The 12,463-nt window shown below is 36.4% G+C and overlaps 4 protein-coding genes and 2 non-coding genes across 7 annotated transcripts in view; 2 read left to right on the top strand and 4 right to left on the bottom strand.

Annotated features, from left to right (window-relative positions):
• Positions 1 to 363: 363 nt before the first annotated feature.
• Positions 364 to 1,415, bottom strand: LOC140986507 (chlorophyll a-b binding protein CP24 10A, chloroplastic-like). Its single transcript, XM_073454782.1, has 2 exons — positions 1,129 to 1,415; positions 364 to 1,047 (listed from the first exon to the last, which is right to left on the bottom strand). Exons 1-2 carry the CDS (start codon positions 1,356 to 1,358, stop codon positions 498 to 500), a joined length of 780 nt encoding a protein of 259 aa, XP_073310883.1. The 5' UTR covers positions 1,359 to 1,415; the 3' UTR covers positions 364 to 497.
• A 2,387-nt stretch (positions 1,416 to 3,802) lies between these two features.
• Positions 3,803 to 5,358, top strand: LOC140986305 (non-specific lipid transfer protein GPI-anchored 11-like). The gene is made up of 3 exons (XM_073454467.1): positions 3,803 to 4,489; positions 4,816 to 4,851; positions 5,026 to 5,358. Exons 1-3 carry the CDS (start codon positions 4,144 to 4,146, stop codon positions 5,190 to 5,192), a joined length of 549 nt encoding a protein of 182 aa, XP_073310568.1. The 5' UTR covers positions 3,803 to 4,143; the 3' UTR covers positions 5,193 to 5,358.
• Positions 5,359 to 5,936: 578 nt separating this feature from the next.
• LOC140986304 (probable protein phosphatase 2C 10) lies at positions 5,937 to 8,778 on the top strand. 2 transcript variants are annotated; one of them, XM_073454465.1, is made up of 6 exons: positions 5,937 to 6,218; positions 6,361 to 6,465; positions 6,855 to 7,082; positions 7,388 to 7,664; positions 8,060 to 8,214; positions 8,301 to 8,778. In XM_073454465.1, the coding sequence occupies exons 2-6, from the start codon at positions 6,436 to 6,438 to the stop codon at positions 8,433 to 8,435; spliced, it is 825 nt and encodes a 274-aa protein (XP_073310566.1). In that variant the 5' UTR covers positions 5,937 to 6,218; positions 6,361 to 6,435; the 3' UTR covers positions 8,436 to 8,778. The 2 variants fall into 2 exon arrangements, with proteins under 2 accessions (XP_073310566.1, XP_073310567.1); XM_073454466.1 differs by having other exon boundaries at positions 5,937 to 6,272.
• An 89-nt stretch (positions 8,779 to 8,867) lies between these two features.
• TRNAY-GUA (transfer RNA tyrosine (anticodon GUA)) lies at positions 8,868 to 8,952 on the bottom strand. The gene is given in 2 exon segments: positions 8,868 to 8,903; positions 8,916 to 8,952. It is a non-coding gene; the product is annotated as a tRNA-Tyr (tRNA).
• An 807-nt stretch (positions 8,953 to 9,759) lies between these two features.
• Positions 9,760 to 9,844, bottom strand: TRNAM-CAU (transfer RNA methionine (anticodon CAU)). The gene is given in 2 exon segments: positions 9,760 to 9,795; positions 9,807 to 9,844. It is a non-coding gene; the product is annotated as a tRNA-Met (tRNA).
• A 155-nt stretch (positions 9,845 to 9,999) lies between these two features.
• LOC140985988 (endo-1,4-beta-xylanase 5-like) overlaps positions 10,000 to 12,463 on the bottom strand; it is a 3,136-nt gene continuing 672 nt past the window's right edge. Inside the window, exons 2-7 of the mRNA XM_073453916.1 lie at positions 12,281 to 12,327; positions 11,976 to 12,201; positions 11,719 to 11,885; positions 11,519 to 11,617; positions 10,631 to 11,422; positions 10,000 to 10,487 (exon numbers count right to left, since the gene is read on the bottom strand). Of these exons, the coding sequence (XP_073310017.1) occupies positions 10,092 to 10,487; positions 10,631 to 11,422; positions 11,519 to 11,617; positions 11,719 to 11,885; positions 11,976 to 12,201; positions 12,281 to 12,327 (1,727 nt within the window). The 3' untranslated portion in view covers positions 10,000 to 10,091. The remainder of the gene's footprint in view (positions 10,488 to 10,630; positions 11,423 to 11,518; positions 11,618 to 11,718; positions 11,886 to 11,975; positions 12,202 to 12,280; positions 12,328 to 12,463) is intronic.

Below are 12,463 nucleotides of genomic sequence, written 5' to 3'. Positions count from 1 at the left end.
TAAAATATTCCCAAACAGACGTTAAAATTACGAGTGAATTTAATATTTTCCCATCCAACAATTAGAGAAAATCACAATTTCTATGTGTTTTTTTTTCCTTCGGAATCATTGAGGTTGTATGTACAAAGTGTTAACCCAGAATTTATGAGTAAATCATAATGTGGTGATAGGCTGTAGCCTGTAGATTATTTTCTCCATTATGGAAGACGATCATTTCTACAGCACTGAACTATATATTTGTAAAAAATTCCTGGCATCCCTAAAACCGCTCGCCTGAGATTTTCTGGCTCCATCCCTCCCGTGAATTATTTCTCACTTCCTGTCATGTTTTTCTTGAAGAGAACTACAAAATTCACAGAATACTAAAGCGGGAACAATCTTCATTCCAAGATTGAATTCTTGGGGAAATTAACTGAAAGAATGATAAGAAAATCCATGAGTTTTTTTTCTCTACATCACATAATCTTTTTACATAACATTATGCAAGATCGAAGAAATTACAAGCCAAGTGCGCCAAGGGGTGTTTTCCCTTGTCCTGCCTCAAAATAGAAGATCAGCATAGCCAACATTGCAATCCTAGCATGCTTAATCTCAGCAAGCTTCAATCTTTCGAGCTTTTCGCTATCCGGGATGTAGACTCCATCCTTCAATGTACCAGCAACGCCCAACGGGTCGAAGAATTTACCACCAGGGTAGCCCTGTTCCCCGGTAGAATTGGAGAAGTTCTCGGCAGTTCTCGACCATGGTGTCGCCCATTCGACGGATTGGGACTCGGGGTTGAAGAAGTCGACCCATCTTTTGCTCTCAACCCACCCCATGAGGAGAAGCTGGGTACCGAGCAGGGTGCCGAAAGAGAAGGGCGCCACCGCGCCAGGGGCGGCTCCAGCCTCGAACCAGGGGATGCCGCTCCATGCCTGGCCAACGAAGATCCCGACTACAGCCACCATTGCCCACCTTCCATGGATGAGCTCAGCTTCTCTGTACCATTTCAAGAATGCTGGATCCTTCCCTAGACCCAACGGGTCGAATCCATAGTCGCCAGCAAGCCTGCAAATCAATTCATTCATAACAATCAATTTCTTCTGAAGCACAAAATAAGACCAGTGGCATCTCAAACAAAGCACTTACGAGCCATCAAGCCATTCGGGGTCAACGAAGTTGCCGCCGCTTCTAACACCGGGGAGCCAAGACTTCTTAGCAGGGGCTGCAGCCACTACAATGAGCCTCTTGGGAGCTGCCACAACACCGCCGCCAACTCTGGCAGAGACGGGAGCAGAAAACAAGGCCTGGCTCTTCTTGCCACCGGTGAGGAAGGTAGATCCTAAGCCATTAACCAATGCTGCTGAAGTAGAAGTCATTTCTGTCTCTGATCTCCTCCTCCTCTAGGTTATGTGTGCGATTGAGAAATAAAGTTTCAAGAATGGAGTAAAGACTTAAAGGGACGTTATCTGCATAGGGAAATCAAAAGAAGCGTGGCAAGAGCAGCCAAGTAGGATAGAGGATAGATATCTGACCAATCACATGAGACGAACAACTATTGTTTCATCCGACCTATGAAGTAGTGGACCTGACCATTCTTCCTTCTCTCTTTGGGGATTGCTATTTGCCACCCACACCAATTAAATTCCACAAATATTTTCAAATTGGGAATATTATTGATCCTAAAAAATGTCTCAAACTTATGTAATTTCATTTTTAAAAAAATTGTAAATTTAAGTTCAAGATCTATTATTTAAACTTATGCTCAACAATGAAATCTTTTGTCACACAATATCATATTATTTTATATTATGCCTAGAATATTTCTTTCCGTTGTTAAATTTTAGTTATTGGATCATCAACATATACGTCAACTTTTTTAAATATGTGAAGGATCCACGTGATCTAATAATATAAAAATAATAAGAAAAACACTTCCGATCTAAATCTAATAGGTGTAGCATAAGATGTAATTTATTATGTAGCAGAAGTCTTAGACCTATCTATAGTGAAATCGTGATTATGCTTTAAAAAAACTAAAATATTAAAAGTTTAAAGAAAGTTAAGTGTATTTGTTCCATATATACGAAGCATCATGCATATGTTAAATTATTTTTGTTTTTGTTCTTGTTTTATTTGGAACCCCGGCCCTTTTTTTTCTCCTTTTTTGACAAGAAAATTAATTGCGGGTTCTTAAAATTTTCAAATGGCTAAGGTACAAAATTAAAATTTATTAGAAATGATTTTTTTTTTTAAATAGTTTAGTGTCTTTTAAGTACTCATAGTATTTCTAAATTTCAAGCTTCTAAGTGATTGGATGTCTTTAAATTATTGATATTTGACTTCTGCTCTTTGAAATGACTAGCTCTCTTATTCTTTATTTTTGAAAATATCCCAAGTTTGCGTTTGAGTAAATGAATTTGAAATCATTAGATTTCGATTATAATTTTATTATTTACATTGAGATAATAGATCAAATCTTAAATATATATATTATTTATTTACACATTATTATTACAAAATAGAATAAATTTCAAATGACATTATAATTGAGTAAACTTGAAATAAATCTTAATTAACATGAAGTAATATAAAAATATTTAATTAATAAATTCGAAATTTATGTTTTTACTTATCTAAACAATAAAAATATATTTAAAATTAATGAAATTCATGGATCCAAAGGCTAATTAATATATAACAGGTGGAAAGTAAAAAAACTTTATGAAACACAGAAGTCCACTTATGGTTATGGGCTAAAGCAACCGAAAGTTGATGGACAAAGCGTGCTTCCGGAGCTCTTCACCAAATACACGCTTTTAACTTCATAATTTCATCTACTTAATATACGCTTCATGCTCCCGATCACATCTTCGCAAATCATGACATATGCTTGCCCTATATTCTTAAGATGATTGTCCTTTAATTTCTCTTCTTTAAAACTCACAAATCACCTTACCAATAATTAAGGATGATTTGCAGTAACAGAAATGCACAATTTTTTATTTTATTTTTTTAAAAAAATAGTTGATGCAATATGACCTCATAATTATGTATAAAGGTGAAATAAGATCTTTTTTTTATTTTAAAAAAAAAAATAATTCTTGCAAATGACTCTTACTAATAAGTGGTGCTGTAATATGACCTCATAATTATATTGCATACTTAAAAAATGACAACTATAAAAAAAGGTGGCACGGCAAGAAAGTAGGAATCTTGCATTTGCTCTTTTCATCAATCTTAATTTAGCAACATTAATTAATAAGCATTGTCATGATTATGCCACAAAAGCATATGTATTACATGTGATACTAACAAAGTTGGAACTTTTGGTTACGAATATCGTCAAAGTCTAATAATATCGATGTTGAAATAACACATCATTAATTAAGGTCGTGTCGATATTTTGATATGATCAATTCGAGTTACCATAAAGATAATATCCTAAATTTAATTATGTGTGTTGTCACGTCGACACTGTTACATTAATATTACACATATGTTAGAGATATGAATTCTTGAGTACATGATTAGATATTGCCCTAACAGGTCACGTTCCCATAAAACGGACCAATTTGAAAGCTTTAGTTTCCTTTTGAAAAGTTAAAAACCAATTGCACCAAATCCATTAAGTGTGATGTGGGTGAGGCCTACTAATCATTTGCCGCACACTCATTCCCTCCACGTTCAACTTTTTTCACATCTTAAAAGTGACAGTCAAAGAGCAATGCGCACAAACTCTTTTTAAAAACTAAAACTTTATATATAATTATTGATAAGAATGGAGAAAAACATATCTTTTCTTGCCCTAATCTTAATTAGGTCTCGAATAAGAGATAAATATGAAGTACTTTTTTAAAAAGTGCCATTTATGATTTGATTTATAAATTTTTTTTGATTCCCTTCTCAAATTCAAGATCTTGGGGTATTGGAGAGATGGCCCATACATGCAATTATGGTGCTCATAAAATATTCCCACTTCATGCAGCTAAATAATTAGTCCAAATGACATGCATGTGTAACTTTTATTCTCTCTATAAATTTGAAAATTTTATGCATTTTTAACAAGAAATCCATACATAAATTGCACGCAAATCACGCGATTTGGCTACTTTTCTTTCACCTTTAATTCAACTTCCATTTTCTCTCATACACAAATCAAGAATGGCAGCAAGCAGCAGCGTTCCCTTCTTCTGCATGCTGTCTCTGTTCGCACTATTCTCCGTAGTCTGTTCCGCGGCGCAGGTGGCACCGCCGCCTGCTGTGGACTGCACGAGTTTGGTGTTGAACATGGCCGACTGCTTATCCTTCGTGATGGCCGGAAGCACCCTCAAGAAGCCGGAGGGAACATGCTGTTCTGGGCTAAAAATGGTGCTCAAGACAGACGCTGATTGTCTGTGCGAGACGTTCAGAAACAGCGCACAGCTTGGGGTGACTCTTGATGTGAAAAAGGCCTTCACCTTGCCCGATGCTTGTCACGTCTCTGCTCCCTCTGTCGGTAACTGTGGCCGTAAGTTTTATCACCTTCTCAAGAATTCAGTGTATTTTAATTTGCATAGAAATTTACATGAATTTAATTTTTATCGAAGCAACGTCCGTCGCTAAAGAATAAAAAAACATGAAGTACCATTCAAAATCACAATATAAAATCTTCAGCCAACTCCAAATATCTCGGTATAATTGCATTTCATCACTTACAATCGGGGTCATATGTAGTTTCTATCAATCTGTTTATGTAGCCACAGATTCATGCATGCATTATATTCTTTTTCACGAGTTAAAAAAACAACAGTTTCTTGCTTGCCACTTGATATTTTCTTGTCTTCCGATCCACAGTGAGCAACGACACTGCCAGTGGTGCTGCTGCTCCAGGTATACACCATGTCGATGGACTCCCTTTTCGGGTTTCTTCTTTTCCATCATTATATATATAAATATATACATACATATACATATATATATATATATATATATATGTATGTATGAATGTATGTATATATATATGTTGTTCATTGTACAAGGTCTTAACTAAACCTTCTGCCACAGCTCTTTCTCCGTCGGCATCACCGTTGTCTCCTAGTTTCAGTAGCAGTTTTGGAGCAAATGATGTTTCTCCTACGCCGGTTCCCGCAAGCTCGGGTTGGTCCGCGGCCAGATCCCCCGTCATGTTGCTCATCCTACTCAAGATAACCGTGCTTCTTGTTTTGTTCTGAGTTCATATTTGATTCCTTTTTGTTTTTTCGAATGAGAGATTCCAATATCCATTATTGTGATGTTTGTTAATTAATTCATGACATGTTCCCTAGAATATTATTTTTTGCTCTATTTTTTTAATGTTTCGTGAACCTGACAATTATATATTCGGAAGTATTTTTAGAAGTTGATGTGAGGTACAAATTGATATTTGTGAGAATAATGGTGAGCTAGGCAAGGAAATACTTTTAAATATTATGAAATTATAAAATCAACTAATGATATCTTTTTTTTTTTGAACAACTAATGATATCTTGAAAATTGTGAAAATGAAAAAAAAAAAATCACGGGGAACAAGACATTATTGATATGGCTACGTACATGATTTTATTTTAGAAAATAGGAAAAATAGGCTTAAAAAAAGAAAACAGGAAAATTATATGGCAACGTACATGATCTGAATTAAGTTTTTTTTTAATATATGCGAAAAAAGAGCTATGCTCCTGCTTTTAAAGTAAATATATATAAAATATTTATCCAAAAAGCAAAAAGAAAGATACAATTATACAAATAACCATTTAGACATATAATTACAAGATATGAGATCTGAAGTAGGACCAGGCTACAAAAAGGCCAAACCCGAGAACTTTGAATTTGAAAAAACTATGAATCAATCCTCTTCTTGAAATTATTATATAAAAAATAATAATAAAAAACTCAAACAGGTCCCCGTAACACTTGTTTTGCTAATATAGACAAGAACTGAAAGACAAAGTCAACGTGGGGGAAGACCAAAGCCCAAAACTTTTGCCACCGGGCAGACATTTTTGCTTTCACACCAGCTAATTTATGACCCATTTTTCGTTGAACTTCTTTTACCAGTTCTGTTCTTGATTTTTTCAGTTCTCTTAGGAGCTTCTTTGTGTAAATTTATTTATTGTATTCATCGGAGGATATTCTTGGAGGATATAGTTTAGCGTGATTCTTGGATTCATTTATTCAGTTTCCGCACACTTTGTTTTCTTGGTTTGGACAGAGCTGAATCGGTGAGTAGAATCTATGTTTGGGAATTCCCATTTTGTTTTCTTGATTCCTGAACGGTATATGTGGATTCTTGATTATTATTAATTTTCTCTTTATTTTGGGGGTGTGTGATTATGAATCAAAATTTCTTTAAACATCTCGCAGGTTGTGGATTTTCTACGGTGTCATTACATGGTAGAGATTTGGTCTTGATAGGGGAAGGTTGAGGTGTTCTTTGATATGGATACTCTCTGCTGTTTCAATTCACAGGTAAGGCCTTGTTTCTCTGCTGTCTGTTTTTAAGGTTTATTATGTTTCATTTGTACTTTTGAGATTCATATAATCGGCTTTTGGGTGCTTGCATGATGTGGAGTCGGATGAGAAATTACTTAATTTTGCATTTTAAGATTTAATTTGTGGGATTGCCTCCGATCATGTATGTCTTGTTTTCGGTGATACTAGTTTGTTATGGAATCTTCGATCATACTTGTAATTTGTTAGAAAATTCTTATGCATCTAGATTAAATTTGCATTTTCTTGCTGTTCTTTTTAATCCCCTTTAGCTATTGTATTTTATGTTATTTCAGTCCGAAGAATGAATGATTTTCTCTCATTTCTGTAAAAACTTTGAATCGGTTCTTTTTTTCTCGATTCAACAGGGTTCTAAATATGGCTCGGGCAAGGGAAGAAGCAATGTTGGGCATGCGAAATATGGATTCTGTTTAGTAAAAGGGAAGGCAAATCATCCCATGGAGGATTACCATGTGGCTAAATTTGTACAGTTTCAAGGTCATGAGCTCGGTTTATTTGCTATTTATGATGGCCATCTGGGAGATAGTGTGCCAGCATACTTACAGAAGCATTTGTTTCCCAATATTTTAAAGCAGGTTAGTTCCTTGTTTGAATAATTTATGGAGTGATTGGTGTTGCCATCCATAGAAATAAGTATTACTTGGGCTCGACTTTGCTGAAAACTCGATTTAAAAAAGCTTGATTCAGCCATGCTCGAGTTGAGCTTGCCTGGTGGGCGTGTGACATTCTTAGTTTGAGAGGTGCCTGTTATGTGTACCTTGCATTCGGTTTCCAACTGTTGTATCTATACTGATGTCTTAAATAGTTGGTTCTCATCAACTTACCCGGCTGTATAAGACGCAGTTAATGGTTCTACTTCCACATTCTTGAATGATTCCAGGAGGAGTTTTGGGTTGACCCTAGCAGGTCTGTAGCAAAAGCATATGAGAGAACGGATCAGGCGATTCTCTCACACAATCCCGAGCTGGGTAGAGGTGGGTCCACTGCGGTCAATGCGATTCTTATCGACTGCAGACGGCTTTGGGTGGCCAATGTTGGAGATTCACGAGCAGTGCTTTCCAGGAGGGGACAAGCTATACAGATGAGTATTGATCACGAGCCAAACACGGAGAGGGACGACATTGAGAACAGAGGCGGATTTGTCTCTAACATACCTGGTACTACTGGTTACCTGCGACTTGAAAGAAGAAATGGTGTATATTAAACATTACATATTTGTTCGCTGGTTATCTATTTCTCAATCGTGCTAGCCCAGCGGAAAGGAGGATATTGGAAAGCAAATCTTGATTTGAAATTTTTTTTTTCCGTCAGTTCTCCAAACCTTCGATTTTCCTACCTAAATTTCTTATTTCAACGAGTACATGTAGAACTATGTTCTGGTTTCCCCGAAATTTAAATTTCCTTGTGAAGAAAATTTATATTGAGTTTCAGCAGAATTTTACAGATCTTGTTGGGCGTGTTCCATTTCTTTATGCTCCATGTCACTGGTGTGGATTGTCTTTAAAATAGATATAGTCACGAAACTTGTAGTACTGATAACATTTTGTAACAGGAGATGTTGCTAGAGTGGACGGGCAGTTGGCAGTTTCTCGTGCTTTCGGAGACAAGAACATAAAATTGCACCTACGATCCGATCCAGATGTCACCAATGCTGATATTGATAATGAAACTGATCTCCTTATTCTTGCCAGCGATGGCTTGTGGAAGGTCTTATCCTCCACCCCTCGAGTCTTTTCTCCTCTTCCAAACTTTCGATTTATCAATCCTAGGACTCATATTCAATCCATTTCCAGGTGATGTCAAATCAAGAAGCTGTAGATGTAGCAAAGAAGATCAAGGATCCACAGAAGGCAGCCAAGCAATTAGCCACAGAAGCATTGAACAGAGAGAGTAAAGATGATATCTCATGCATTGTCGTACGCTTCTAAATGGAGTCTTTTGTATATAATTATAGTTAAAGGAGATGCAAGATGGTAGGCCACAGGTGTTTCAAATGCCAGAAACCAACCCTTTTAAGCATCGAATTCGAAAAATACTGCCGACGGCACTGTCAAGTCTTGTCTGCTTAACGATTTGACGTAAACGCTCATATTATTATGCTCGGTTCAAGCCATTCTTTGCTTCTTCAGTGTGCCGTTGGATTGTGAAGGTGTTCGATCGACCTTTGTAATAAAGTAGTTGTGATGTTTTACTCTCTGTAGATTTCAACATTATTTATCTGTAATTTGCGTGAAGAATATGAAATTTGAGTGTATTTTCTATGATTAACAATCCTTCCACAACTCCGATTCTGGTAAGTGCTGGATAGTATCTGTGTGGGCTTCGCTTTGATGGGCTTTTTTAATAGCCCAAACAAAAAATCCGACCTGCCGGATTCGAACCAGCGACCTAAGGATTGCTATCGACGACTACAGTCCTCCGCTCTACCAACTGAGCTAAGGTCGGTTATATCAAAATTCTGATCTTTTTATATTAATAGAAACAATAGTATTAAGGGTTTTTGGATCAAAGTTGATTTATTGGATTTGATTGTTGTACAAGTTGATACTTTGTGAACAAAAAAAGAAACTTGAAATTCATATTTTTGGATTTAATTTGCAAGTTTATGTTATAAAAAGAACATATACAATTTTATCCTTTTTATTTTATAATTTAAGGGGAAATTTTTTTGAATATTTGTATGGTAACAATAGGAAAATTTGATGTGTCTGAATTCTCTTTGATAAACTTGTTCATTTTTTTTTAATTAAATATACCCAAAGATATTATTTCGTTCCCTCTAAATTTTTCAAGGTTTGATTAGTTTATCCAATATATGCAATTTTTGATTCAATAAGAGGTCATAACCATTCATAAAAGTTAAGGAATATGTCTTTTGTGAAACGGTCTCACGAATATTTATCTATGAGACGGGTCAACCCTACCGATATTCACAATAAGAAGTAATACTCTTAGTATAAAAATTAATATTTTTTAATGGATGACCCAAATAAGAGATCCGTCTCACAAAATACTACCCGTGAAATTATCTCACACGAGTTTTTGCCAAAGTTAAGAAGGTCAAGCCACATATAAAAAACTTATACTAAGTTTCTTCAAAATTTGTTTTTTTATTTATATGTAAAGTTTTTTACAAAATGTATTCTTATCAGAATGATAATTAATTATTATGTGCTCTGGGACTCAATTATTATTATTATTAACAAAATAAATAATTTATTATTAATTAATTAAGAATTGATAAAATGGGAATGGGGTGAGAGAGGCTCGAACTCTCGACCTCAGGATAACTCAGAAGCTATGAGACCTACGCGCTAGCCAACTGCGCCACCACCCCTTTGTGAACTTTTTCTGACCTTTTATTTATATACATATTAACGTTTGAAGCTTTTAGCACTTACATATGACTTTCAAGATAATTAAGATATCAATATTTCCTAAAACATATTATAATTTTAAGAATTTTTTATTTAACTGATTCACAAAATAATAAAATAAACAAGAATTTATTTAAGTGATGAATCTCAACTTCAAAATCTAACGTTTCTCTGAGGAATGCATAAAACACTACTACACATATACTCTCAAAGAACAACCTGAATCTCCAACGGCTCCCAACTATCCTTAGTCACGTTCACTAGCCGCGTCACTTTCCGATCGCTACTAGGATGAGTGAACGTCAAAGTATAGTCTCCATGAAACACCAGAGGCTGATAAACTCCTTTCTTGTTTGTTGCCCCCTTCAGATATGTAGTTCTCCATTCTCTAATCAATCTATCGACCATATCGCCTAAAGGGAAGTTCTTGAAGTTGTTGTCGGTGAAGCACATACGAGCGCACCCTTTTGCCAACTTGTTGAAATTCTTGTCTTCTAAGCACGTTTTGTTACACCCTGTGGGTTTCCATCCTGCCCACAGGACAATACCTTCAACAGCAGGATGTGAGAAGACCTCCCGCAAGACCTCTTCCAACTCCATGATCTATAATCAAGTTAGCAACTGGAAATTATCAGAAAGAACCACTTTGATCCTTGTTTTGTTTGTTATTAGCTACATATTCAGGTTTCAAGGTCTTTTTGGAATAAATATGAATGTAATCAATGTAGGTTAAGATCAGGAGTCACCTGATCAGGGCCTCTTTCAGTGTCGAGTTCTGTGAGCCATATTGGCATTTTGGTGGCACCAAGAACGTCCAAGGCAGCACGTACATAAGATATGTTTAATCTGTCATATGTAAAATGACCTTGCTGTCCCAACCCCACCACCATGTTCTCATTTCCGGGGAAGGATCTAATGCTTCTAAGCATTTCCACATACATGGATGGACTGACCTCCATATCCAAAGGGTATTCGAGTGTAGCATACTCGTTTAGGTACATCGTAGTCCCTGGATCCAACGCCTGAGCGAGCTTGAAAAACATAGCCGACGCGTTCGGCCTCATCTCATCTTCGTAAAATGAGAAGTGAATATTCTCATTTATTACATCCCATGATGCTAGTTTGCCAGCATATCTAGACATAACAGATCCCATCCGACGAACAGCTGCATTGAGGAGTTGTCGTGGAGAAAGCTCGTGAATCCATGGGCTGTTCATCATTGGCTTATCCCAGAGAATGGTATGCCCTCGAATAGGAATTTCGTGTTTCCTAAAGAAGGAAATCATGGCATCTGGGACCGTGTAGTTTTCTTTCCCGTTTTCTTTTTCCGTGTAGTACCATTTGAGCTCGTTGTTGAATGACGTTACGGTGAAACGGCGAAGAAACCATTTCTGATAAGCTTTGTTGTCAATAATAGCCTCGGTTGTGGATGCCCCTAGCAGAAAATGAGGCTTGATTTGGTTTAATTTGACGTGTGCACCTACAAGCTTTTCCCCTTCCTCGTTGGTAACACTGATGCTGAGTTTCCTCTTCCGATTCTGCACATACAGTAGCATTTTATCAAACAGGTGGAACAATAAAAAGAACAGAAAACCATGAAGAGTTTTTCACATCAAACTCATTAAATTACCCACCCTGTCGATGCTTTGACGCTGATGATCTCTCCACTGTTTCTTGGAAAAATCTTTTAAAGAAATATTGTCTACCCATAATTCAACACGCGTATTGTTGCTCTGTTGAAACACAAAAATCACCAAACTAAATGGGGAAAGAATCCAACATAAAATAAAAAACATAATTCAAAGCGCAAAATTCGAATTCCAATCATGTATACCAGAAAATAGAGCTCTGCATTATAATCTTGATAAACTTGGAACCCTCCCTTCAGCATAGACCAGCACCCGGCTCGAGCTAGAACTGATCCCACAACTACACTTTCTTGATCTGAGACTTTCATAAAAGCCGCAACCTTCTCTCTTCCTTTACTAATCTGTATCCAGGCTGTAAATTATTCGACGAAAAAAATAAAAACTATGAACACCAATTGAACTAATGAATGAAATAAAACAAAAATATTCCCAAAAAAATCACCAGTAAAAGAGTAGAGAACATCTTTCTTGAGCTCAAAAGTCTGCGAGAAACTATCACGAGGATCATGCCTATTGGACGCCACCAAGTAATCATTCCCCGACTCGGTTTGCATGATCTCCAACTTCGTCCCCTCTCCGGACACATTCCACCCCTGCATTCCGAAATCCATTTTCGGATTCTCGACCAACCCTCCTCCATATTGAGGACTCAATGGTTCCTTCAAGCACTGAAAAACCCAAAAAAAAATCCACCATGTTTACTGTTTTAGCGGTTCTTGATTTCAATTTCGAAACTGGAATTCTTACATCGATGCTGGCAGTGTAATCGTATTCCCAATCCGCTGATACTGAGCCTGAATCGAGGGGGATTATATGTATGAAATGGGATCATGAGCAAATTTCGCCATTAGAAATGGAAAAAAAAATGGAAAATTTAAATTTAGTTTCTCATAAGGAATGATGTCTTTGAAGTGAAGACTTTTGTTTATA

Source organism: Primulina huaijiensis, chromosome 10 (assembly GCF_012295235.1).
Source record: "Primulina huaijiensis isolate GDHJ02 chromosome 10, ASM1229523v2, whole genome shotgun sequence".
NCBI classification, from domain to species: Eukaryota; Viridiplantae; Streptophyta; class Magnoliopsida; order Lamiales; family Gesneriaceae; genus Primulina; species Primulina huaijiensis.
This window is presented reverse-complemented; position numbering and strand designations above follow the sequence as displayed.

Excerpts from the sequence above, each read along its gene's own strand:
- LOC140986304 (XM_073454465.1), top strand. The coding sequence starts at position 6,436 with ATGGATACTCTCTGCTGTTTCAATTCACAG. Across the intron at positions 6,466-6,854 it reads TCTGCTGTTTCAATTCACAG|GGTTCTAAATATGGCTCGGG; the intron begins GTAAGGCCTTGT and ends TCGATTCAACAG. Across the intron at positions 8,215-8,300 it reads CCAGCGATGGCTTGTGGAAG|GTGATGTCAAATCAAGAAGC; the intron begins GTCTTATCCTCC and ends ATCCATTTCCAG.
- LOC140986507 (XM_073454782.1), bottom strand. The coding sequence starts at position 1,358 with ATGACTTCTACTTCAGCAGCATTGGTTAATGGCTTAGGATCTACCTTC. Across the intron at positions 1,048-1,128 it reads CCCGAATGGCTTGATGGCTC|GCTTGCTGGCGACTATGGAT; the intron begins GTAAGTGCTTTG and ends ATTGATTTGCAG.
- LOC140986305 (XM_073454467.1), top strand. The coding sequence starts at position 4,144 with ATGGCAGCAAGCAGCAGCGTTCCCTTCTTCTGCATGCTGTCTCTGTTC. Across the intron at positions 4,490-4,815 it reads CTCTGTCGGTAACTGTGGCC|TGAGCAACGACACTGCCAGT; the intron begins GTAAGTTTTATC and ends TCCGATCCACAG. Across the intron at positions 4,852-5,025 it reads CAGTGGTGCTGCTGCTCCAG|CTCTTTCTCCGTCGGCATCA; the intron begins GTATACACCATG and ends CTTCTGCCACAG.